Consider the following 27,352-nt stretch of genomic DNA (forward strand, 5'->3'; position numbering starts at 1 on the left):
AAACGCAAAACTGAAAACGTTTTTTGTAGTGACATGACTTGTAACATCAGGATTTGTAATAACAATAAATTTAAAAAAAAAAAAGCTGTAAGAAAAGAAAATAAATCCTGACATGCTTCTAAGCTAGGTTTGTTCTACATTGAAAATACACCTTGGAAATATCAGACCTCATTTAGATCAAGAGTTAGCAGGGTGTTTCTGTGTGGGAAGATCTTAAGCATAGTGTCCTCAAGCATGTTTGGAGATACATTGTCTGTGAGAAAAGTCTTCTGTGCTGTACTTTGAGTGAAAATCTGCAGAGGACAGAGTAGCTTTGATCATCTGTTCATGGTCTGAAAGTTAGGTCTCTGTTGCTAAATTTAGCATTGCCTTTCAATGCCCTCATTATCCTTTCTTTTCAGCCTGCTGTCCTAATCTCTCTCCATCTCCATCTTTTACCTGGTTGACTTCTACCTGCTATCATTTTGTTTGTCAGTTCAACGCAGTCTGGGATCTTCATATATCTTTCATCACACGGTATTTTGCAGATCTCCTCATTGAATCTTTTCTTCTGTAGTAACTGTTATGCTCTCTTGTTAGGCTATATCAGTTCCTGCCCTCAAATGGTGAACATCACATGACCATAGAATAGTTTGCATGTGAACGTACTGGCTTCTCTGTTGGTTCATCATTTGGAGTGTGATAGATTGTGCAGAAGCAAGGCATGGCTCTGTTCGTGAGTTCAGGGCTTTACTGTATCTTCAGTGTCTTCCTGTGGACAACAGCACTCATACGTGACTTCTAGTATCAACTACTCTCATTTTGGGTTAGTAACAGGCAAAATCCTTTTTCTTCATTCCTTCCTCTGTCTTAAGCAGTGAGGTTTTAGCTGTGCTGTCTATGGTGGACCATGCTGCTCCATGCTGCACTCTGTTCCCATCTATTACCCATTTCCATACCTTTAAAAGAGGTGAGGTAAGTGAAGAGGGAGAGACTCTGTCCACATGGAGGAATATACAGGGAAGCCTTGAAGGTTGCACCCATTCCACAGGCCGTTAGGTCAGTGAAAAGACTTCTCATTTAGCCCGTCTGACTACACTACATTCTTCATACATGACTCAATCTCTTCAAACAGGGGAACTTGAAAGATCATTCTCATCCACCAATGACCTTGGCAAGTCCTAAACTTTCCAGCCCTCCACTTCCAGTCAGTCCTGAAAGTAAAAGCTTTCAGCATGTCTCCTATGGTCCCTTAAAAGAATGTCTGAGTCCATCAGACAATATTTGCCTCAGTTATTTAGTTGCTGAGCACGAGCTCAAAAACTAAAAGTGTGAAGAAACGTGCTCCACCATTCAACAAAGGCAGCAACATTCATCAATAAGAGCAAAACCAGAGGGCCTGAATTTCTGAGGCTCACCCTTTCCTGTAGTACAGCTCAAGTGATTTACAGAACAAATCAAAACCCTCCAGCTTTCCAGTAAAACTGGAGAAGCAGAATAGCCTCCGCAAGGGGAAGATGCTTGTGGAAGGAGCCGATGTGGAGAAAGGACGAGGGACCAATTCTTGGTGCTAACACTGGCTAAGGTGATATTTATGATGTCCAATTAAGAGACTTCAGAATTACGAAGTGGGCTGTTCTTCAGAAGCCTGAAGTCAAAGCAACTGTCGAGGCAGCATGAGGAATGTTTGTGCTGGGCTGTAGCAAAGGCAGACTCAGAAGGCAGAAGTTTGCTTCTGCATGCAGTTAAGATATCAGAAAGAAAGGACTTTTAATTCCAAGGATTTAAAGGAACAGAAGAAAGTCTGGAAGAGGGGAAATACTTCCTCAGCTCAGTGGTAGTCCAACTGTAGTTCGGCCCATATTAACCCAAAAAGTTGCTGGGAGGGGGTCCCCTGTGACTCGCAGTGCAGTCCAGGCTTGGGAGAAAGCAGAGCACAAATAACAGGCAGGTCCAGTCGGTGCCACCTTCCTTTTCCAGCTCCAGAGGCTGCACCGATCGCGCAGGCTCACCACAGACACAGCAGCGGTAACTGGAGGCCCCTGAATATATCAGCGACCCCGACATTCATTTTTATATGGTATTTTTAAAAGGTTTCGGAGAGGAAACTAAGAAAACTTGTTCACATGTTAAAGCTTTGATAACCATGAGAAGGAACCTGTTGAGAAAGAAGAGAAAATAACAGGCAAGAAAGTTAGACATCACTTGAAAACCTCCAGTTGCATTTACAAGGGCTGTATTTTGGGACTGAAGTAAGTCTTGGTGAATAAAATCAGTAGTAATATTGTTTATGCTAGGCACAGGAAACTGTTTTTGGAGAACATGAGGGTTTGTAAAGGAAATGTGTTACTGTATTGCATTGCACAGTGCTTAATTTGCAAGGTTTTTAGGCAGCAATTAACTGTCCATTAGTGAATAATTGTACACACAGTTCCAAAGTGATTTTTTTTTTTCCAAGTGTTAAATCGTAGCCAAGTAATGGTAGAGCTAAAATACCACATTTATATCAGAAAGAGAAGAAAAAAGTTATCAGAATACTTTTTAGATAAAGTAAATAAAATGCAACAAGTTATAGAGTTCTGAACTGACCTCTAACAATTAACGCCAATTCAGAATTAATGTGAGGAAATGTTTTAAAGGCACCTTTCCAAGAGCTGCCACATTTCAGGGAAATAATTTAAACCTGTATGTTGTTTGAAGAGGGTAGAATTCAAGAAGTGCGGAGGCCATCGGGTGTTGAGCAGCTCCGATACTGGTGTAGCAGGCTGAGGGATGAGAGCCTTGTGGAAATGGAGGAGGTGGATCTTAAGAAAGACTTTGGAAATAGATATTTCATGTATAAAATCCTAAAGCTGGTGAGACGCCAGTTAAGCAACTGTGAAGGCAAAATTGTTTTTTGGAATAGCAGGCTTGTTTGAGCCCGGTTCCCACTAACAATGATTATCAAGCTGCTTTTTGTAGTTATTTTGTATGTAAGATTTATGAAGATGGCTAAACGTGTGAAGTTCAGGTTTGTTTAGGCTAATCTTGCTTGGCCATTGCTGTCCTAAGAGCGTCTGAGTGCTGTATCAGCAGTCTGGCCACCCTTCTCCTCTGTACTGAAGGATAGCTGCAGAGCCTGTGCGGGGTAATTGCACTGCCTTCAACTTTTTTGGTTTCTTCTTAGCAGGCTGTAAAATTTAATCTTCTTATGTAGTATTAGAGTCAGCAGCTCTTTGGCCATATATTATACACACACACAAACACACCCCCCCCCTTTTAATAGTACAAGGGTGTGTTTTTAATAACAAAGTGCTTTGGAAGGGATATTCTTTTTTGTATCTGTTTTATCAAATATACGCAAAAAGTGAAGCACATGAAAAGAAAAAAAATCCTCTTAAATAATGCTCAGCCTGCGTTTCTGAAGGTCGTTGGGTCTTTCCTTCCACTGTGCTTGGGTTACAGCCTCATTTTTTTCTTTTTTTTCCCCCCCCTCTTGTGCTCCATTTTCCCTGAGCAGCGTGTGCAATTCCCCAGCTTAGCTTCACGCAAACAGCCCTGGGAGCTGTTATCCCACCAACAGTGAGTACAAGAACACTTATTCTAGAAGGTAACGTGCTCTTCTCAACCTCTGTTGGGAAGCAGATGGTGTCCTCATCCTCCTCACAGAGGCCGGTACCGACTTACCTCCTGTTCCAGCCTGAGCTCCAAAGTAATTTAAGCAGAATTTTTGGACTGAAAGAAACAGCATGTTCTTCTCCAGCCCTCTCCCACTTGCCCTTGGAGGACACAGAATGAGCAATTTCTGCAGGATCTTGCCTGGACTCTTTGGGCCGGGCAGGACAGTGGTGGTAGCTGGGTACTGATGGCAGGAGCTGTTTCGATGAGTTGTGCCACAGGGCGGGGACAGTCTGTTGCTTGCCTTATTTTATTTTTTCCTTCAAAGTGCTCCTTCTGAGAGTTTGTATCAGCAGCAGCTTCCACATACTGCTCTCTACTACATGCTCCTACTCTATTCACCTTTTCCTTTCTTGAAATGTCTCCTTGTCCGCTCAGTGAAACTTGTCACCTCCTAACTCTCTTTAACAAGGACCCCCAAGAATTAACACTACTAATTGTGCAAGCTTTGAGGTGCGCACTGAGTCTGATGACGCAGTGGTTCCTTTCTGCTGATCTTTCCATATCATCTTGTTTATTTAGATAATAAACTCTCCCGCATGGTATGTCTGCTCCTCTCAGTAACATCCTGACAAAGAGCGATCCTTGGCGCTCCTCCTCGGGCTTGGCCGCACTGCAGCAGCCCTGGCCTCCCGGCCAGACTTGGCCACGTGCGCTGCAAGGGTTTGTACAAACGGAGAGATGCTGTGTGGGCAACAAGTGACCTGGTGTGGGGTGAACGATTTGAAGAGGGAAGAGAGACGGTGACTGGGCTTCAGAAGTGATGCTACTTCAATATACAGTTGGTTTCATTTATTATAAAGGCTAAAGCAAGCCGAGCTGAGGGGCAGAGAAACAGTGGCATGGGAAAGTCGAGACTCAAGGGTATCCAAAACTCTCTGTAAGCAAGAGGCATTGCTTCGTGGAGAAAATTAGGCAAAACAAAGAGACGTTCACACAGACAGAAAGGAAGGAGACTCAGGTAAGGGCTAGAAGATAGACAAGAATAAATTCCAGTATGAAGGAGCAGGTGGGAAAAAAAAAAGAGAATATTTACCGAGGAAATATGTGATGTGGGACAGAGCTAGAGGAAAACACGAGTGGGTCAGGGTGAGCAGTTGCTCCAGAGCGAGCCCCGGAGCCGGGAGGCTCCGCCTGGCCCAGCGGCCCCGTGGGTGCTCCCCTGCGCCGTGCCCAGCCCGGCTGGAGGCTGGCGCAGGCTCGGCAAGGAGCCGCTGCTGCTGCTACTGACGCCTAAAAGAGTTTATTTCCCAGCTTTGCCCGTGCTGCTCTTCGCAGCTTTAGGGCTCAAGCGGGGTGAGACCCAAAGCTCGCTCACAACCGCTTCGGATTTGTGAAGCATTTGCGCGGTGGCGCTGCGAAGCGGCTGGGAGCGGCGGCCTGAGAAAGGCGCTTGTTAGCGCCCTTCTGCTGCCGAACTACCGCCCCAGGGGCACCGGGGAGGCTGTGAGGGGCCCGGCTGCCCCCACCGCAGCAGCGGGCTGGTCAACGGGGAGCAGCCGGGCCGGGGCAGCGGCAGCCCCCGCACCCCCCCCGCACAGCCCCCCCGCACAGTCCGCCCGGCCACCGCGCTCGGGGCACGGCAGCTCCCCCTAGTGCCGCCGGGCCGTGCCGGGGGTTCCAGCCACAGGTTTGGTAAGGCACACAGTGTGTTGATGAAGGGCGCTGCAGGTGTTTCCACAGGCAGCAGCGACTGAAGCAGCCGAACAGGCCTGCGGCGGCTGCGCGGGGGGTGGGGGGTGTAACGTGTCGCACAGGCAGTCTTTCTTTAATTATTTTTTTTTATTTAAAGAAAAAAAAAATCTAAAATGTCTGTATCACCAGAATACTTTAGTGCACAAAGACAGCATTGGACAGTACCTGGCCTAACTCTGGGGCTGCCCTCATTTTTAACAGCTCTATCATAGCGTGACATCAAAGACTAGTAGCAAAAAAAAAAAAACCCAACCCCCAACAATCCAAACAGAAAACTTTTTGTACAAATATATTTTTCTTTGTAGTACATAATCACTCTTAAAATACATAATTTCCTTAGTAAATGTTTGCAACAATATCAAAATAAATAAAATATCCTAGAAAAAGTTCAGCTTCATCATAAAACTGCAAAACAGAAGAGTATAAAAATTAATTTCATTATTAAAGTCTAGTTCAGAGAGGTTTCTTCCTTTTTTTTTTTTTTAGACCAGAGTAAAAAGCATATGAAGGCACCAGACCTACGCAGACTGTTACAGTCCCACTGCCAGGAGTCCTACCTTTCACGAGACACCGAGGTCAGCCTGCACTCATCGCTGCTGCGAGCGTGCGCAGGGTCAGGTGGAGTGTCTCCGAGGCTCTAGGAGGAAATACCAATTCTCCCGTAAGCGCAGAGATGCTGCCGGGCTTGCAAGTCAATCATCTCCTGTCTTCCTTCACTCTCACCCACGTGCGCGGAGCGGTGCACTGTCGTGAAAGGGCATTTGGCCTTTTCTGCTCCGTTGAAATTACAGTTGCTGCACGAAAAACACAGAGGAGGATGTTTGCTGTGCGCCTTGCTGATGTTGTCCCTTAATTCGTTTGCAGGAAGTAAATCCAAAGCAGCTTTTTCCATTCTGACTTTCTATTTTCTACCCAGGTTTGATTATTTTTCTCACATTCTTCCCACTGTCTGGACCTCTCACCCCAGCAAGAACATTTCTAAAAGTTTTCTGAAACAATTATGTCGGTCTAGGCAGGTTACTTCTGCTTGCCGTCTCGTTTGTACCGAATAGAGCAGCTTCTCAAAGTCTGGTTTTTACCATTACAAGTGGCAAAACTTCAAGGAACGTACTAACAACTTGCACACAGTTAACCACGGAAGGGAAGCAATTCCCAAATGCCGTGTAGTCGCCGCAGTGAACACCTCCTGCAAGGTTCAATTTGTGCCTGGCTCCCGCAGGTTCAGAAGTGCTGGTCCTGTCATCGTGGGGCACTGCTGGCGATTCACTCCACAAAGAGGGTGCCCACACCACGGCTCACAGCCTCGTCTCCTGCACTTCGTCCTCGGTCTCCTCCTGCAAGGCAGTGATTTTGGGCCGAGGTTTGCGTTTGCTGGAGCTTCTGTGGTGTACCGGGAGCAGCTTAAGGCGGTCGGCGTGGCTGATGGCTTGTCTGAAGGAGCTCTTTTCGTTCAGCAGCGTCTGAATGGATTCATACTGCCTCAATTTATTGTCCTCGATTACCTGGAGAAATATTTCACTCTGTTAGATGAGCAATGGTGGTACTGACAGAACTCAGCTAACACAGCTAACTGAGCAGGGAAGAGATATGAAGACATAACAGAGACCTTCTAACAGGAAAAGCCCAGTTTACAGTTTGCAATTTCTAATTATAACCATAAAAACAGACATTAACATTTTAACACATGGAAAAGGTGCCTATGGCTCATTACAAAGTGCCGTTGGGCTTCCTGGTTTCTCCTCGTGACTTGCTTTTTACCTCTGAGATCATTTGTTGAAATCTCCAGGTGCTGTGGCATCTCCCCGGCGCCACTGAATTGCCAGGTTAAGAAAGTGTTAACTGCAGAAAAAAGAGTTGTAGCGCAAGCAGAGGGAGCAGGCTGCCAGCAAGGTGCCAGGCCTTCTTTGCTTTCTTCTCGCCAAACAAGGAAGCGCTGCTGGCCTGTGTTTGAAGGAGACAACAGGTTTGCCCCATACGGCTGTGCCAGCCTCCCCTGTCAGGCAGCAGACGGGGAAAAATCCGGCTCCTTGGCTGGCACTGCAATGCCAGCACATCTCGGGTGAGGGCACAGGTCTGACGGGAAAGAGCTGCTAAAATGTTGTTCAGAAGGTGGGAAACCTGCTCCAGGCAGAGGCTGTGTGCCTGCCAGGGCTCTGCCGGCACAGTCGAGTGCAGCACGGGCTGGAGGCAAGGCTGAAGTCCAGCGCACGTACAGGAGCAGCACGTCCATAAGGACATACAACCGGCCTGTTGACTACCTTGCTCCAGCTTCAGACTGTATTCCTCCTGCTGTGCTGATACACCCGAGCAAATACACATGGAAAATGATGTTTCACTCTGCTAATAAAATGAAGGTCCTCCCTCATGGAAGAGTCAAGAAAATAGAGAGGAAGGAACCTCATTTTAAAGAACAATTACATAACTTGCCTTTTATTTCCTTTACTAACCATTTTTATATAACAAAGGAAATACCCCACAACTTCAACATTTTGTCGCCTTGATTAAATGAGAAAGGAATATTCAAGTGTCTTGATGAAAGAAATTAGAAATTCTGACTGTCAGATGTTTTCTCAGGAAACCCCTCTGCCCCGTGGAGCCTCCCATTGCTCAGGAGCAAGTGCAGCTGTTTCTGCATTAGCAATGGTAAAGCTCTGTAAGATGCTGGGATTTTTCTGGAGCTCCTGAGCCAATCGGCAATATAAGGCACGTGGATCAGCAGCTGGGTAACCTACACCACTGTCCTTCTGGCTGAAAGGAATCTAGGTCTTCCATAATGTTACCCAGATCACCTGAACACAGGTGTCTGACAGCTCACGTGAAAGAGCAAACAGGAGCCTGCTGCTCTTCTGCAAGGGGACTAGGTTGTTCAACTGCCCTGAATGACCCCCATCAATCCAGCCAACTTCAGCAATTCTGCTTGGTGTGTTTTGCACATTCATCAAACATAATGAAACAACAGTATGTGAGACTACGAGAAACGCTCACCAAAAATCGCTGGCACTCCAGCATCGCCTCCAGCCGGTGTTCGGAGAGTATCACCGTGCAGTTGGCAAACGCATGCTTCAGAGTCTTCCTGATCACTTGGGAAGTTCTGAGAGGCAAACAAGCATCAGCATTTAGACCACAATGTACATACCAGCACAGCTCGTAACTTTATTGATGTTATTAAATAGTTCAGCTGCATGTTGTAAAGCTCACGTGCGCAGACACCAACACTCGGCAGCGTCTCAGCGTGCTGCGTTTCTGCCGTGAAAGTGCATATCTGCCATAAAGCTAAGGTTATAACTAGGCTTCCCTGATCCTCCATGCAGAATGACTAACACGCATTACTGAAATCAGGTTTAGTAACGGACCAGACAAGTACAGAAGGTCTCTTTCGGTGGTGCTGCCTCACGGATTTTCTTATTTCATATTAGAAGATAGAACAAATGATCAAAACATACACAGGGTCCAGGTGAGCACTTGGTTCATCAAGCAGCAAGATTTTAGCTTTGCTGAGAACTGACCGGGCAAGGCACATCAGCTGCTTGTGGCCGTGACTGAGGACACAGCCTCCGTCCACAAGAACGAAATCAAGCTGGCCTGGAAATTGCTCAATTACAGACTTCAGCCCAACCTGCCGGAAAGAAAAAGCACAGGGAAAATCAGTGAGACACAGTTACTGCTGACTGTGGGTACTGCAACCAAGACCTTTGATTTCCTTGCCTTTCATTTCTGACAGTGAAGAGAAAATATAAATTGATGAAAAGAAGAATCTGTCCTATAAAGACTACAAGCTAGCAGCTGGACGATGTGAAAAGCACTGAAATATTTGACTCTTACAACATGCTAGGACTGATGTTGGGAAGCTGAGAGTTAATGCTTCATTTGTTTGTCACATACAATGAGTTTTGGCATTTTGACCAAAACATTCTGAGTTAGCAGGCTAGAGAAAGCAACATATTTGAAACTTTTTATCCAGCAGCAATGTACGTCATTGGAAATGTTCAGCGAAGGGATTTCTGAAAGGAAACCAGGCCTCTTTGCTTACCAGGAGGGTAAAAAGAAATGACCAAAATTCACACGCCACATTACAGCAACAGAGAAAATAACCCAGGTCACCACGGCCGTTGTCTCTGTGGCTCTGAGAGCGTTTCCATCTGCTCCTTTTGCTGCCCTGAATGTCCTGTGCACTGTGTTCACGCTAACGGCATCACAGGCTTCCCTCTAGCACTGGTGACAAAACGTTTAGAGAGGTGCCCATGCCAAGCGAAGCTGCTTCCCTAGGACCAGAAACCAGAATCCAGCCCAGATGTTTTCTGACTGTTTCTTCCCGTGCTCCTTTCTGCTCTCATGGGGAGATGCATTTTGTACACCTCAAAGAAAAGCTCTGCATCTTCCACAGGTCCAAACCAACTGTACTCCTTGGCCTAATCAGCAGCGTTTACACAGAAATTTTTGTAAAATATGAGAACTAGGAAACATATGTGAGTTGCATTGCTCCAAAAGACACCATAAAAATGCCATGCAACCCAAGTGGTTTATGAAAAGCCCCCTTGTTTTTTTAAAATACTACTGATCTGCAATTAATTTGCATTCCAGGGCAAAGAAAAATTGGAATTCCTTCTTTGTGTTTCTGTTTTACACAGAAACCATATTAAACTGGGGTTTTGGGGGTACGTTTGTTGAGTTTCTGGAGAGTTCATGCTTTTATTTGTAAGCAAATTAAGGCCAGTGCATCTAATGGCTGGAAAAGGTGCTTTCTTCTTAAAACTGCACAAGGTCTCTCCGCGTACCTGTAGGGTCCAGACAGATGATTAAAACTTAGCCTCAGAAGTTGACACAAGTCTGATAGATTCAGGTGCTGAAATATGGGGGCAATAAAAAGTAAAACATCTGACTGTTCAGACAGCACCTTGCTCTCTGCAGCTGATTGTGAGAAGCATAAAAAGCTGATGCTGATCTCAGCAGGATCCTCTAAATCCTCAGCAGCAACGGGGGTCAGGGCTAAGCTGACAGCGAACTTCCTGTGCCATGCTCCCTAAATTACACTGACTCACTGCTGCTAAAAAGCCAGATTTCACGAGCATGAACTTTGTAAACAATCCAATCACTCCTACTAAAAAATATTACAGCTCATTTTCTGTGCAATGAAAAACTCTGTATTGCATATGGATTTGGCAAACTCCGTAATGACAAACACTTCAAAATACATTTTTTTCATGCTGTTGTAAATGAGGTTTAGCTCTTTAAAATCCCAGGCTCAGTTCACACACACAGTGAAAACAATCCTCAAAAGCAGAAGTAGAGCTTGTCTTTTTCAAGACAGGGGATGTTCATCCACACTCCATTTTTTCCCCAGCCTCAGAGAAGCAGAGCACTGAGCACCCTGTTGCCTCTCCTAAGACTGGCTGAAAAGCTGCTGTCACATCATTTAACCAAAAATGTCATAATGTTTTTATTTGACAGTAAATCACTCATAGAAAGTGTCTACTTTCCTCTTTTCCAAACACAGGGAAGAAATTAGACAAACCCAAAAGACATGAGAGAGCAGAGACAGAGTTAACCTCCCCGATGGGAAAGGAGGGAGCTTTCGGATTAAGTCACACACTTGTAATTGTTTTCTGATACTTGAGACTTGCCATGAACAAGGAAAATAGCACCAATTCATTGTCGAGTCTCTATTAATTAGGTCATCCCTACCTTGGAAAGAGAAACCTGCTTTCTAGGCTGCAGCCCTTTCCCTCCTGTAACTCCCATCTGCCTTTTCTCTGGGCATTACGTACACACGTGCAACCTATTGAGCACTATCAGAGCCAACGGGTGGCATCTGACAACCGTAACGCACAGGGTTCAGCTCAACAGGGACACAGAACGGTAAAAATCTGGCCCCTAACCTTGAAAAAAAAAAAGTTGCTGATACCTCAACATAAAATTAGGAGAAAACCTTCAGGTTCATAAAATCTAATATTCCATGATTGTTATTTTCCATGGAAGAGGTAGCTGCCCGTGACACAAGCTGTACATAAGCCTGAATGCGATGTCAGAGCACGCTCCTTCTCAGCTGGCTTTACGTTGGCCTGAGAATCCCAATAACTGGAAAATATTTTGAGGAAAGATTTTGCTAAGCTGAATATAAATATTTCCTATTGCAATAACACCAGTCTGTATTTGTAGGACAGGCCACTGACATTTTTCACTTTTTTCCTGGCCTCCAAAATGTTTACTAGTCGTCTTTACACATTTTGGTACAAAAATGCCTTGCAGAGATTTCATCTATTTGGCAAAGCATTAAAATGAGAAAAGATTACAGGATGTTTTGCTGTATCAGCTTCCTCCACGTTTTTTTCCTCTCAGGGTGACCCAGCAGAGCCAAACCTCACCTACGCTGAATCACTGCACGAGTAACACAGACTGTGCAGTGTGGAAGTTTATCTTTTTTTTTTTTTTACATCTCTGACAAAGGTGCCTTTTTGTTAGGTAATAAGGAAACATGGTTTATAGCACAGCATTACCTTTCCTAGCACTTTTCTAAGACTCTATATAAATGTAACGTATGACAACCATTTGACCTACATGGCACTCTGCTGTAACCACTTCACCAGAGGGATACAAATCACATTGAACAGTTTTACCTCCTCCGCAACTTTCCATATTTCTTCATCACTCCACTGCCCATAAGGATCCAAATTCATCCGAAAAGTTCCAGAAAATATGAACACTTTCTACAAAAAAAACAGATATACAGACACAGGTAGACAGATAACGTGAAACATTGTGTAAAGTATTGTAAAGTATACAGAGAAAAGACTAAACTTTTACAATTACCAGATAGAGCTTATTGTAGCTTATTAAAAATTCTTTAAAACACTGTTCCAAAAAAACAGTGATTTTAAAAATCCTTATGTTCAGTTTTTGGCAATTGTCTTAATAAAAACTTAGCCAAACTTGTCTGAAAAACGGTAAAAATCAAATTTCATCAGTTTTCAGAATAAAAGATTTCCTGTATTTCCATTTTGGAATAAGCCTTTTAAAAACTATTTTTGATTCTTTATTATGTGAAACATATTCAAACAAAAAAAGATCACTAAACCGTAAGTGTGTGTTTCCACAATTTTGTTTTGAGAGAAAAATCTGTTGGATATATTTAAGCATTCAGGGACACTGTCCTAAGTTGGTTTTCATCAATAAATTTCTCTTTTTCTAATCAACTGTGGCCAAATATATATCAGCATAATTCTGTTACCTGACATTTCACCATGTCCCAGTCCTATCTCTAAAGAGGGTTTTTTCCTCTCTCTCTCTGTGTCACGTCACTGAGATGCGACACCGCACGACCCAGTTCACGACTGTAGTGGTAACAACCCGCTTGCTGACATATGAGGCTTCCCTGACTGATGCTACGGCCCGTGCTCCGTCCTTCCCTCCATCACACAAGAGGAAGAGGATGCATGTTTCCCGGCACTGAGAGCGCATCCTTCTCGCACTGAAGTTTACTACTCAGTTCTGCTTTTCTCATCGGTTTAGGCAAGCAGATTTAAGCCAACATCCCTTAGGTGCACGCTTTGTAACTTGAAAAGCAATGGCTCAGAAAAAAATAAATATTTGCTTAATCTCTTTTTACATGGGATGGGTGTGTCAGATTCTGGTGGAAATGAGGTTCTTCAAGGGACACTGATCTTACGCAACATTTCTTATGAGAGAAAACCAAGGTGTTGCTTTCTATGCTGCGAGGTACACCTGCTGCTTGTAGCAGGGAGAACTTGCTCTCAAAGAACTTAAGTGCCTTGTTGAGAAATATTACCATTTGCTTGCTCTTTCCTTGTACATACAGAAAAAATCCCAAGAGGAAAGATTTGAGAGAATTATTTTCTTCTCCTTTGTCTTCCTAAAGAAAATATTTATTTAGAGAAAAACGTGTTGAAATGCCAGTGATTCACAGCCACATAATTTCTTGGACTCTTGGTAGTCAAACGCTACCGAAAGCAGTGAAGGACTAGCTGTACCAGCAGAAAACAGCTCAGAGAATATACTCAGGGAGTACTCTCCCAGAGTATGGCCTGTCTACCACAATTTCCATCTGACCTAACCTGGGAACTTGGCATTCTTTCATCAGATTTCAACGTGATTTATACCCACATTTACATCAATCATTTAATTATGATTAATTAAAAAGTTTAAACATGGCAGATTAAAATAAATTACATTAATTAATTTGCTTCATTAAGAGATGTAAACCATTGCCAGTAAATTCTTTGGTGTAAGAGAGAAGGAAGTACCTGATTCAGGGGACCAGAGAAGAAAAGCAGCTGCACCGTGGTGCCCTGCAGCCAGCGGGGTGGATTTAAGTGTGATGATACCTTGACCACACGGCCAGCAACACACCGACCGAGCTGCAGCGGAGGCAGCACCGCACACGGCTAGAAGTCATTGAAGTCCTTTTGGTAGAGACTAGAGGACAGAGCAGGCTCTTTCCTTTGTCATCATGATGGTTAAAAACAATGAATGCTTCGGTGTAGTACAGCGCAGTCCTTTTCCTGTGCCCTGCACTGGTTAGGTGGCATGAGTGGGGCAACGTACTTGCAGCAGGATTAGATTCTTACAAGTAGTGGGTGCAGTGGCCATAATAACGCCGTGGAAACAGTGTCAGGCGTGGGTTTGTTCACACTTTGAGTGCCATACATGTAACTAATGGAATAGGTATTTCCATTTCTCAGTGGTAAAGAATAGTTAACTGAACAAACCAGTTTTTAAAGAAGATAGGGCTGAATAACATTCATGCTGAAGTGCAGCAGGCAGAGAAAGAAAGGGTACTACTTTCTTCAGAAACTGCTGTTATTCCTAATAACTGTGCTTTCAAGAAGCAGGGCACTAAAAGCAAGCTGTTTTCAAAAGAACATTTTTTTTTTTCCCACAAGGTAAATATTTCATTGTCCTGAATTCTGGTACTTCTCTCTCAATTTCAACACCTCCTTCCTCCCAGCTCATTACGAACCATACAGGGTTCACTTGAGTAAATACCATGTGAGTCACATGGACGGTTTAAAGTCCACTTAAAAAGAAGCAGAAAAACACACCCCCCACCACCCCCCCAAAATTCTTAAAAGCTAGAAGTCTAAAGTGAAAAAAAAAAACCAAAAGCAAATCCCATGGACTTCTGTGTTGTTTATAAAAATGGAAGAAGTAGAAATTAGGAGAGTGTTGGAAGGGGGAATGGATGGCTGGGGACACTGGCAGCAAATCTGGAACCGTTTCCTTCTCGGTCACTTGTTCAAATTCACCCAGGATGATAATGGGTGTGATCATACAACAAATAGTGTCTCAGACTTGACATCCACCCACAAGCAAAACACTCGGGAATATAAATATGGTCATGTTTATGTTCTGACCACCCCAAATATTGTAAATCAACCCCTATGAAGGGCATTAATCCCCCTCAGCGCCTAGAGCTTCTGCGTATTGGTTACGGTGTGGGATACACCCAGCTTGTGGCAATAAGATTCCTAAGAGATTTAAGTGTTATGTGGAGAACCAAGACCCTGGAGCACCTAAGCAAATGTACACAGAAGAGTAAAGGATCAGTTGACAAGAGGCTGCTAAGGACTGAGAGTATCCTGCTGTGAGTAGTTGCTGTTGCAATGAAAGACAACCCATGTGCAAGTTCTCAGCCAGACCCATGGACCCTTGTTCCCATACACCCCAGGGCTGGACAGCAAATGTAACATCAGCTGGAACCAGACACCAGCTCCATGCACACAATATGACCACGATGTAGCCTCCTCCACTTCATATATATTATGGCAACAATATCGACATGAAAGAAAATCAAATTGCTATGCGAATTCTTTAGTATTAGGTGCAGAGTTAGAGGTATTGTTTTCGTAAGTGTCCCTTAGGGACTTTACATTGACATTAAAATATTTTCAGACAAGAATAAGAACATGAGAGGAACAAAGACCTTCTGCAAGTTTTTTGAGACCAGCTCTATAATGTTCTCCCCTGAAGATGTTAAAACCTCTGCCTCCCACAAAGCCTGCTGCTAAACACAAGTGCTGTGCTCCTGGCATCACTGAACACAAGATGCAGGAAACAACTTATATACAACCCAAAATGAGTCTGCAGGGTTGTTAATTAATGTCCCCAGGTGCTCTGTGCATGGGTCTGGTGCAGCAGACGTGCCCCTGTATGGTGATGCTGACTCGTCTCGACGCCCTGCAGGAACCCAGCCTCTGCGGGACCCTCTATGGGACCACCTCTGGGCAGCCCAGCAGGCTGCACCACGCAGGAATGCCCTGGTGCGCTGCAAAACAGACACCCCCTTGACCTCCGAAAGTGAACAGCCCTGAAGGGGATGAGAGACGATGACACAGTGCTGGAGGCAGACAGGCAGAGAGACAAACAGACGTAATGAACAAAGTGAGATGGCTACCGAAAAATTGGAACTACAAAGATAAAAGTTGCGAAATTTTACTTCTTAAATAAAATAAAGGAGCAAAAGTGATTTGATTAATTTTTTTTGTAAGCTGACAGTCCCACAACTGTAGTAATTTCATTCTCCATGCTAAGCTTGATTTTAACTCTATATGGAGTATTTACACATAGAAAACAGAGTGAAATCTGCCAGGACACAGTGGAATAACACTCAAGAAGACACCAGAAGTCATCCCCTTCCTTTGAGCTAGCAGCAGCTTATGGGTCTCGGGTTTCTCCTCATTTATTTTAATGGAAAACTGGCTGCAGGTCTCATGTTCTCCATTCAAAGCGAAATTTCTGAAGGCATTTTCTCAATTTGACTCCATTAAATACTTCAGGATGCAATCTGCGTGAGGACCTGTACACAGAAGAGCTTCAGTGTGTTGAAACCAGATGCAGCTGGATGTCCTCACCTCGGAAATGTGATGGGGAAACCCTTGCAGAGAAGCATCAGAAAGGACTGCCCGGAAGGAAGGGATGATGGGCTGCGATTATACTTCAAAGTCTGTTATCGCTGGAGTAATTTCTTTGCATGAGAATGACAAACATCCTGGAGGAGCAGCACTGTGGTCAGACTGTGCTTCAGCAGCGCTGGAAGGAACTTCCTTGTGGGTGCTCCAGGAAACGCGTTTTATATGATTTACCCCTTCACGCCACTGCAATGCACTGACAGCTGGATTTGAGATACTAAAAGAAACAGGTTCTTGCCTTTGCTCCAGCTCAGCGTGATCCCTGACCAGGCCGTAGGCTGTTCCAGCATTGCCTGCGTGGAGCGGACAGCGGTGTGTTAGTACGCTGTGTGTGCTACATAGGTGTGCATCAATGAAGTTCCCACAGAGGAAAAGCACCTATTTTCTTCTAAATTGTGACATTTAGGGATAAGGAAGAGAAGGAGAGTGTTGGAAAGTTTTCACGAGGAACCATGCCTCAGGTAGAGCTCTGTTCTCCTTTTGTTAGTGAAGCGTCTCCTCGAGATGGCGAATATCCACGTGTCACTGTAGGCCAGCCTCCCAGGAAAAGAAAGGCAATTTTTTTTTTCCATTCTGAAGCCATAGGTGAACGGCATAGAACAAAAGGCTCCCTTTGTTCTGCCAGGAAAGGCAGGGTGGCATATGCAATTTCTCTTCCCTGCTGGGAAAGTGCTGGTGAAAACTTCATTTCATTCTGAATGTGGGAACTTTTGAGGCATAATGTGCAGTTCTTTGGCAAGGCTTTGGGACAGAAGCTGCGAGCTGAAGCACGCAAACAGGCTGGTAACTCTCATGACCTTCCAGAGAATAGAGGGCTGGGATTTTTTTGCATTGATCCATGTATCAGGGATTCCAAAACTGAACTAAATGTGTAATTTTAACAATGAGCTAACAACACATCTCACCAGCAGAAGGGAAAGTTACGCTGCTCATGTAATAAATGTCTCTTGGATTTTGCTGATGGCTGCGGAATGATGTTTTCTATACCATTAGTGACTCTATAATGAGTACTCAGCTATGAGAATTATTAATCATATTTTTCTCTAGGACAACAAGGCTACTTATTACAAAGCATTCAGTTTTCTCCTCAGTCCATGTGTTCCCAGGGACAGCTGGAGACGGAAAGCAGAAATCCTGCTGGGCAACACATCCCAAAGGAAGAAAGGGCTGAGAGCAAAAGGATGACTATGGGAGAGACAGGGAAGCCCCTTCCAATACAGAAAGCTATACTTGGCTGTATAGGAAAATTTCCCAATGGAGACGTAGCTTATACTGGTAAAAGCATCCTTCATCCTATACAGACATCATTTGGAGGACAGCTGTGTAACATACCTGTCCTCCAGATTAAATAGATGCAGCTGCATTTGCAGTTCACTGCACAGCTGCCTTGATCTGAAGGGGTGACTTTGTTCATGCTTGCAACGAACAATCATGCTGCAGAACTGAACCAGCAATAATAAAGAAATAGAAGTTTACAGGAATAGATAGACGTGAAAATGTTGAAGAGAGGACAGAAAGGGTGACAACAGGTCAGCTAACAAAGGGCAGCTTGCCAAGCAAGCCTCAGCTTAGCAGCCAGCGTGTGACCAACCAGGCTGTCGGTAGAGCTCAGGCAAGAAACAAATCCAACCAGTGGACTCACCACCACTCTCTTGATTCTTTTCTGTTGGGGGTATAACTTGGCAGTGAAGAAAGGGTCTCTTCTGGCAAGGTCAAAGTGCTAAAAAACTGCTGCCTTTGAGGACATTTCAGAGCATGATTGTGGAAATGCACAGAGAGGAGAGAGTCGTGCCTTCTTTGCATGCCTGCTTTAAATAAATGCCACTCAGGCTACTGTGGGATAACATTTTTGAAAGGGAAGCTATCACAACTGAAAACTGATCATTAAGTAGAAAGATTAAATTTTGAGTCCCTCTTGTGTTTGCAAATGAAAGCCATTGTGTTTCCAGCACGCACGTTTCAGCATCTTTTAACAGCTACCAAAACCAAGGCAGTGCCAGCAGGACCAGCTCCATCAGGGTTAAATCCCACTTCCCTGACACTGAAATAGATCAGGAGTAACTGTAGCGACGGAGTGACAGTCTTGTTAGTGACTTCACTACAATTAGTTTGGTTTGTTGTATTGTGGTAGAAAGCAGAATTTAGCCTACATAGCCAGCAGAGGGTGAAAGTGAAGACAGACGTCTGCTCTGCTATGACGGTTATGGAAAAGAAAACAACTATTTTGAAAATGTAAACCTGACAGCATATTTTTCAGTTAAATCAGCTGGCTGTTCCAGAGTCTCTCCAACTATTTTAAAGCACCTCATGTAGTCAGTGCACAACAGCATTATACCACACATATGTTCGCTGCAGCTCACCAGCTTTCTAAGACAGTAGACTATCTGAGAACAAACCAATATGCAGAGAAAGCAGCTGGCAACTCCTTTATGGTGGGGATGGGATGGGGGGAATAGCACAATAAGGGTTTGAGAGCTGGCAGTCAAAAGGAGGTCCTTGGTCACTTTGGTTGGCCCACCAGGGCCCTGGGACAACCAGGGTGACCAACGATCAAACCATACTTATCAATCTCGGGGGCAAGTAGCCACCCCTCAAGGATGGATAAAGGCTGCACAGACTGCACGTCCCCTTGCAGTGTGGCAGGCTGATCAGCAACTGGTGTCCCTCTGCCTCCTGGTACCACAAGTGACTCATTGGTAAGATTGCAGTCAACTGTAAATTGAATTATTCTGCCACACTCACAAGATTTCCAAAGGAATGAACATTGTTATGGAAAAGACTGTGTATGTTTAGTAGCTGAAGAACTATCCAGTGTATAGCTTTCAAACAAGGGAGGGCCAACACATGTTACTCCTGTATCACTGTTGTTGGAAAAGACTGACAGCTTTCAACAACAAAAATACAAAACATGGCATTAAAATCATGCAGTTCATTCCATCAATTTTCATTCCTACCTTTACAGTGAGCGATCACTTTTTACTGTTACTGCATGCAGACAATAATGTTCATTTTTGAGACAGAGAATCCAGAGCTGTAACTAATGTAGGACACTGGTCCAGGGCAGGGACATCGGCAAGGGACTCAGAAGCCCTAGGGTTAATGGTTTGTTCCTCCTTAGACTATTTTTCCTATTCCAGTTATTTGAGAGCATTAGGGTGCCTAAAGCCATGTGAGGAGCTGCTTATTTTTTCATCTCTGAAAGGGTATTACTTTCCATATGCTGGGACTGCTGCAAGCATAAATAACATGAAGTGCTCCCTTATACATGCACCATGACATGGTAATAAGAGGTGACAGCTAAAAAAGTGATGAGTCCAAGTTGGGGATCAGCTAGTAGCCTAGTAAAATATGAGAAAAGCAGTAATTCTGCTACTGGCCTGACAGGGAAAACAGACAATGTCTAGCATTCACATGTTAACCATATGTGGTTCAGGGCTTTAGAAAACAGTAGCTGTGAGAACACCACTGATTGTATTTTTTTCTTCAGGTGGCACTATCTTAATTTGAATCAACATGGAAACTATATCAGAGGTGCAGGGATAAGCAGGCTACAAACACTTCTGTTTGAGTGAGCTGTACCTTCCCGTTTCTAAAAGTTCTTGTGTGAGTGGTATAGAAACCCCCAAAAAGTAGAGTTTGCTGCAAATCATTGCATCCATCCATTCACTGCACTCTCCTTTTCACAAAATCTTTGCCTTTTGTTTCTGTTTCTCAGCATAAAACAACTAACTTCCAGCTTAAAGGTAACTATGCGCATATGGATATAGAACCAATGAAAATAAAGACACTCAAACATACAATAAACTCATTACCTGAGGAATCACTCCAAATGCCTTTCTCCATTGCTGCACACTGACCGTGTTCCAGGAGACTCCATCAATCTGGATATCCCCTTCTGTATTCAGCAGTCTTAAAAATGCAAAAAGTAAAGTGCTTTTTCCTGAACCAGTTCTTCCTAAAAGGCCAACCTGCAGTGCAAATCATAAAGGCAAACACTTAGTACTGCTCACATATTAACCACAGACCAAGGCAGGAACACTCAGACATCTCAGCAGTGGAGAACAATCCAGATGGATCTCAGTGAGACAGTAAATGTCGTTCATTTGGGAAGGATAAAAGCCTAGAGCAAGGGCTGAACGAAACACTGGGCCAGACTCTTCTCTGTTTTGTTAGAATGAACTAAGAAAAAAATCTGTTAGCCTACCCTTAGTTGAAGAACAGAAATTTGCCTATATATTACCTTGTACTGATTAGTCCAGCTCTTTGTGCCTTTCCCCTTTCTTTTGCTATGAAGCCCTCTTCAGCAAAACCCCATCCAGCAGACAAAAACCAAGCAGGGAGTGCACTTGAATCACACTACTGAGCTGCTCCATTTCCATATAATTCAAAACAGAGGGAGGGCCTAACTCTGATCAGACCATGAATTTGCAGTGTATCTTGGGCCCGAGGCAGTGGTCACAGCACACATCGTGCCACTGCCCTCCCCCAAGCACCAATGCAAACCCTCAACCCGCCCGGCTGGTGCTGCCTTTCCTTACCTCTTAGGTGGGAAGAAACATAATACGCGAGGGTTTTTTTAAATGTTGTGTTTCCTGTGTGGGTTTGCACTGACCTATTGCTGGAATGAGCAAAATCTGCAGTAACCACCAGCGAATGCTGAGATACTGCCTTTTCCAACAGCTGGGTTTTACACAGTTAATGCTGTCCTGTCTAAGCGTGGGCTGCTTTTGTAGGGTGACAATATACATGTGAAGGTGAAGAAGGGGATGTTTCCTGCTGCCTGGCATCCTCTCGTTAACGGTGCCTCAGGCCTCCGAACCAGAAGAGCAAAGCCCTGTGCTGTATGGCACCGACCCCCTCAGCAGATGAGAGGTCTCCCTTCTCCTGCTTGTTTTACACGCGCTTCCTTACGGGGCAGAGACAAACCCTCTCCAGTTTAAGGAGCACGCCTCAATTCTGGAAGCGCTACCTCTGAGCCCAGGGTTCATCACCAAAATTGAATCTAGGTTCTAAATCATAGCCTTTGAAAAAAAGGATCTTTGTTTTAATTGCTCTGCCCCTTCTCTGTACACCACAAAAGTATCTTCCATTTTCCATACTTCATTGCTTCAAGGAATTTTCCCAGAGGTAAATCAACCAGACCGCAGCAGCACTCGCACCTCCACGCTCCAGGAATCACAGCTGCCTCTCTTCCAAAGACAGAGAGGTTTCAGGATGGTGCTAAAGGAAGTCAGACCCCCAGCTGCAAAATTCTGGTGCCCTCAAACTTAGTAGATGAAACATTCAGTGCATGTAAACCAAGACAGTTCTACTAAACCAGGCAGAGACTGCTGCTATGCAAACTAGGAGCAAAGAGCTGCCTCATGGCAAGGCCAGGGATCTGTCACTGAACCTGTTTTCTCATCTATGTGGGACAGTTACAATCTCCTCTCTGTCCGTACAGCTCCAGCTCAGGAAATCACAAAAGCCTTTCTTCCCACTCTACCGAGGACGGTCCTTCAGCACGAAATTAAAGCAAAGTGTTAAACCTCTGCCTAACTGCTGTCCTGAAACTAAAGCTCTTTCTTGAATGCAACCTCAAAGATGCATGAAGATTAATTAGAGGTTTGTCAATCTTCTGAAGAATAGAGCTGTTTATGGTTTGTTATATAATAATTCGGGGTGGTTTAGAGCCCTCAACGAACAGGCAAGACGGCACCTCCACCCTCCGGCCGCCAGAGCCAGCGGTGCGTTTCCCTTGGCACAGCGGCTGGTATTCTTTCATGCTTGGGTCAGGCTGCCCCCAGCACCTGCGCTCACCAGCAACCTTCCCTCTCCCCAGGAGGAGAAGGTGGACGGCTTCAGTGATGGGAATACGACTTAGGGAACTGCTGCATATGTTTTTTATTGGTATATTCTGCTCCTCACGGCCAGAAACCATTCTCAGTGTGCTTCACTGAGGTGTAAATAGCCTCAAGATTTCTAGGATAATTAAGCCAGATTTTCCTTACTTCTTTTTTGTTATAATCCTATAGATAAGCTCTTTTTAAGAAGAGACACAAGTCTTTTCTGTTCTTCAGGTGCTTTAGATGATTACTTCGTTTTGCGACAATTTCACGTTTCCATTTACAAAACCTTATTGAACTCAACCTACTCTTTAGTCAACAAATAGGTTTATAATGACACTTCTACAGTTGAGCTTAATAGAAGTCAGATCAAACAAAACAAAAGTGTCTCACCCTCTGCCCTGAACTTATTGAAAAAGAAATGTTTTCTAACACAGCAGCTCCTCCTTCACCATAGTTGGCTGTAAGGTCCTTCACAGTCATTTGGCCCCCGGATGGCCAGTTCTTCTCTTTCTTTGCATGCCTATTTTCAATTACAAGGGCATCTGAAAGCTGGTTGTTCTTCTGTGGCTTAATGTTTTTCGCCTCTTCTGTTGGCATGTCAATGAATTTAAATATGCGTCCGACAGACCGCATCTAGGAATCAAAACAAACAGTATTCTAATTGTAATTAATACTTAGATACCAAAACAAATGAAATCAAATTATTCCTAATTCCTAGCCAGAACAGCAAGTCTCTTTTCTGTGCAAGTCATACCATGATACAATTTTCAAAGGTAGGATACTAGTTGCATAGAGCTTTAGATTCTACTACTGACATTGGTCAAACGTGATTCTACTTGCTTCATTTTTAATGGACACAGTAGCTCTTTCTACCTTTTAAAATGCATTTTGAAAACCAAAGATGACCTATATTTATGAAAACAAAGTATGATCATGAAAGCAATCTCAGAGTCTTCAACTCCTTCCTCCTGTAGAGGGTTGCCCAACCTGAAAACTGAAGTTCCTTGAATAAGGATTGAGCTCCAAAGATCAGCAGAATGCATGGAATTTAAAGATGTAAAGCAGTAGCATCAAGTAAAGAGGAACAATCGTCAGACTTTAACAACTGAATATTTATGAGAAATTATCTATACATTATAACCAAAAACTTTGCAGAAAGTTCCATGATAACTAATTTTATATCTGCAATTATATATATTAGGTGATATAATAAAGTCCTGTAGTTCATGAACTTCAGACAGAAGTTGCTAGTAGCCATCTTGGTGAATTTTTCAAATGAGCATGGGACTAGAAGGGATCATCTTCATTCTTTTTAATAGATATATAAATGGGTCAAGGGTCAACTAATAAAGAGTTAATTCACCTCCTTCACTAGAACTTCACTGCTCAGGTGGTCAGAAAACTTATTTTTAAGTCTATGGACCAGTTTGTTCTTGTGCATTTATTAATTTTAAATTCTAAGCAGTTCTTTTTCCTAACTGCTTTCCCCATTAATTTACGGAGGGCCATCTTAGATCCAGTCACCCTTTGTTCTCCAGGACTAAAGAAAATCCAGGTTTAAGCCTCTTTGTTAACATATGTTCTCCTTCTCCAAACATCCCAGTTCAAATTAATCTTTCCTGTCTGAGGAGAATGTACGCAGCATTTTGGATGATGCTTCACAAGGACAAAGGCATCGATACTTTCCTATCTATATTAGGAAAACCTTGATTAACACATCCTAGGATCATGTCACAGTCACATCTCATAGTCACTCTCTGATCAAGCAGTAGTCAGCCAAGCTTTTCTCCATCTTAGCCATTTCTAACCGAGGAGATCCTTACCTACAACAGAGGTTATTCTTAGCAGTCCCTAAATTCAAGCCTACACTGAAATCTATTTTATATCAGCCATTCGAGGTCACCTAATACCTCTCAGCTCCCTGCGTCCTTCATAGTAACATTGCCTTTCAGCTTTGTGCCTTTGTCAGATTTCTCCAACACTTTTTTTTTCTTTGCTGAAAGCATAAAAAAAAGATTAAAACATGCTCAGTCACAAATCTAATCTTTGTTGAGTAGCCTCCCTACAGCTTAATACCTACAGCTTAATGCCATTTCCTTTCTGTCCAACTCATTAACGAGCTAACAGTTCTTGCAGTAATCCTAACCTCCTTCATTTATATAATTTCTGAAACAGAGCCACAGCTAGTGCTTTCCTGAAGACAAATGAGATCTACTACATTACTTTTGTCTGGAATATAAACCATCAAACACAGTTATCGGGTTAGTCTGATGCAACCTTAATGTCAGCAAACCTGAGTGAATTCACTCTGTAAGCACTGCGTTTTTGATTACTTCTTCAAAACAGTTTCTAAAGACTGCTGCCATCAGACTAACAAACTGACGGTGGCATCAATGACTTCCCATTTCTCCTTCTTAACCAAAAGTGACAGCTGTTATTCTATCACATGCCACCACCACCACAGCCAGCTTGGTGGATTCATTTGAAGTGGCCATTACCAGATCTCCAGCTTCTCAGCCAGTTCTTCCTGAAGCCTAGGATGGGACGTCTCGTCCCACCTGGTCTGCATGTGTGGGCGGCATTGTTCCAGCCTGGTTTCACATGTTTAACTGAAATGCCCAACTGCAGAACCCAATCACGTTTAGTTGAAGACTCCTGATTTTAGATGGACTGAGTCATGGGCGGTACATGTGTCCCTCCGCAAACTGTTCAGGAAATTTAGGGAGACCAGGATTCTAACTTAGGAGCTTCAGTTACATGCCTACAGCTAGGCTGGTTTTTGCATATAATTTCCACGTCAGATATTGTAATCCCATTTCTACCTTCTGCTTCACTTTCAACTCCCCAGATTAAACACTGTCCTTTTTCTGAAAACTGAGATCAAGTATTCATCTAGAACTTGGGCCATTTGCAAGTCTAACCCTGATTTTGTCAAGTCTCTCTTCTCTATCTGCTTCTTGACCTCCAATGCATAGCTTGTTTTGGTTAACCAATCCATTCTGTGGAGGCTGTCATTTCACAGAATAACAGAATGGTTGTAAGGGACCTGTGGAGATGACCTAGTCCAACCCCCTGCCAAAGCAGGTTCCCCTAGAGCATGTTGCACAGGGTCATGTCCAGGCAGGTTTTGAATATCCCCAGAGAAGGAGACTCCACAATCTCCCTGGGCAGCCTAATTCTCCAAAAGGATTTCTAATATCCTTTTGGAGAATGTTCATACTGGTAGTCCTAGTCTCCAAAATTTCCTACTGTTTTTCTCCTGCTATGCAGGAAACAAATTTCAGCCCCTCACTTGAAGAAGATGTGACCTAAGTCTACATTCAGGTCCCTAAGCACCTTAGTCCAATTAACTTAATTAACTAGATGCCTCATTTTACCAAATTTGACCTTTGTAAACAACAAGAGTAAACTATAAGAGAGTTTCAATTCTTATTGGTCAGAAACTATTTAGCAAAATAAATGAATACACAGATAGATACCTTTATAGCAACTGCATCCAGGAGTATCTGGGCCTTATTAGCATTTGTTCTCTAACCTGTATTCTCAGTAATATCTTGCTCTTTAGTGGCATTATGGAAAACCCTTTGTACATCTTTGACTTTGTTAAACTGCTTTTGTATTCCTTCTGCAAAGTGATTCTACTTGATATATTATGATTTCTTCCTCCTCTTCGATCCAGATTGAAATACTGTTAGGTGGATTTTCCATGTGGAAGCAAATATATATATAATGCAAGAAAATACTAGGGTAATTGCTTACATCTCAGCATCTTGAAACACAACTGTGACAGAAGTTTTGAAAAGCATGCTAACACCTAAGTCTACCAATTACAATTTCCATCTCAACCCCTCTACAAGATGGAAAGGCATGGTCATCATCATGTTGATATATGAGTGTCAACTCATTTTGGTGATAAAAACAGGAAGACCTTGGATCAGACTGACAATTTTTTCCTGTCTGTCTATAGTAAATCCCCACAATTTATTTGTGCATCCCCATGCATTTATTTTAATTGGTGTTTGATGGTACCTATGTTTTCAGAAATCTTATATTTTTAGAAATATCACCGCTTCAGAAATGAAGGCCTTTCTTGGCTTTATCAAGCACTGTGAACTCTTGTACAGGCAGAGAGTCCCTATAACTGCCCAAGAGATCCTACCATTATATGCTAGCTAAAATCTGCTATGAAGCTGGCTGGACAAAGAGCCTTCCCTTACAACAGAAAATTTCATCTCTGTCCCAGCTCCCCTGACAGATTTATCAGTCACATCACATATGCAGATATTTTAGACAGCTTAATACTTTAAATCAATTCAGAAGGATGCTTTCCTGGTTCTGTAATTTGCATTATGATTTAGATCTGGGCAGAAAGTAGCATAAATGTCAGTAACATTTTACAAAGATATTACTTCTTGCTTTCACAGGCAGAAATTTTGTCATTCATAATGACAACTATAGTGTAGGTGACAGCAAGTTTCTTATCCATTATTCCCATCAGCAATGTGCCTGCTATATTCATATTCTCTAACTAATGCTTTAGAATAAAGGAGTATATTTACTACTTTCATCTAAAAATGTCTACAGCATAATACACTATTTTTAGCCTTGCCTAATTGTATTTTACTGAGATTTTAATAACATTGCAAATTCTTTAACTTACTTTCTCATTAATGTCACTTAAACTCTTCTTGATGCTGAAGGAGAAATCATAATATAATTATGTAATGTATATTTCCAGAAAGTGGAAGAAGTAATTCTTTTACAAGTAATCTAATACAATTAATTTCATCGGGCCCTATGCTCTCTTCTGCTAGAAAGAGAGCAGTTACCCTCTCCAGACCAGACACAGACAGTATTCAACGACCATGTTGCAAGACATCATCTCCTCAAAAACATGCTGTCTGGTAAGTGCAGTGCGCAACTGAGAGATCCTATGAGAGGTTGGTCCAACGGCTCATGTTGTAAAAAACCCCTATGCAGTAAGTCACTGCAAAAACTGGGTCAATGCAGGCGGACCATACGGTTTTACTGAGGTTTCACATCTTCTGCTGTTACATTTTGGGTGCACTGATAGGACATATACTCCTCTTCCAAACTGCAAAAATGAAATATTTAGTTCATGTCAAACTTGTACTGATTTTTTTCCTCTTTCTCACACTGCTTTGCAGGCAGAAAAGGAAATGTTCTAACAGATTTTTTTTTATTCTGTTCCCTTCCAGATGACCAAGACCTCACTCTGAGAATTGTCATTCTGATGCAGATTTTTCAGTC

The 27,352-nt window shown here is 43.2% G+C and overlaps 1 protein-coding gene across 2 annotated transcripts in view; it reads right to left on the reverse strand.

The window, feature by feature from the left end:
- Positions 1 to 6,408: 6,408 nt before the first annotated feature.
- The window catches only part of CFTR (CF transmembrane conductance regulator), a 90,873-nt gene continuing 69,929 nt past the window's right edge, over positions 6,409 to 27,352 (reverse strand). For both annotated transcript variants that reach the window (XM_068401879.1, XM_068401878.1), the window contains 6 exons: positions 22,472 to 22,714; positions 20,066 to 20,221; positions 11,946 to 12,035; positions 8,775 to 8,947; positions 8,317 to 8,422; positions 6,409 to 6,833 (listed from right to left, as the gene is read on the reverse strand). In XM_068401879.1, coding sequence (XP_068257980.1) covers positions 6,627 to 6,833; positions 8,317 to 8,422; positions 8,775 to 8,947; positions 11,946 to 12,035; positions 20,066 to 20,221; positions 22,472 to 22,714 — 975 coding nt within the window. In that variant the 3' untranslated portion in view covers positions 6,409 to 6,626. The remainder of the gene's footprint in view (positions 6,834 to 8,316; positions 8,423 to 8,774; positions 8,948 to 11,945; positions 12,036 to 20,065; positions 20,222 to 22,471; positions 22,715 to 27,352) is intronic.

This window comes from Nyctibius grandis, chromosome 5 (assembly GCF_013368605.1).
Source record: "Nyctibius grandis isolate bNycGra1 chromosome 5, bNycGra1.pri, whole genome shotgun sequence".
Classification (NCBI taxonomy): domain Eukaryota; kingdom Metazoa; phylum Chordata; class Aves; order Nyctibiiformes; family Nyctibiidae; genus Nyctibius; species Nyctibius grandis.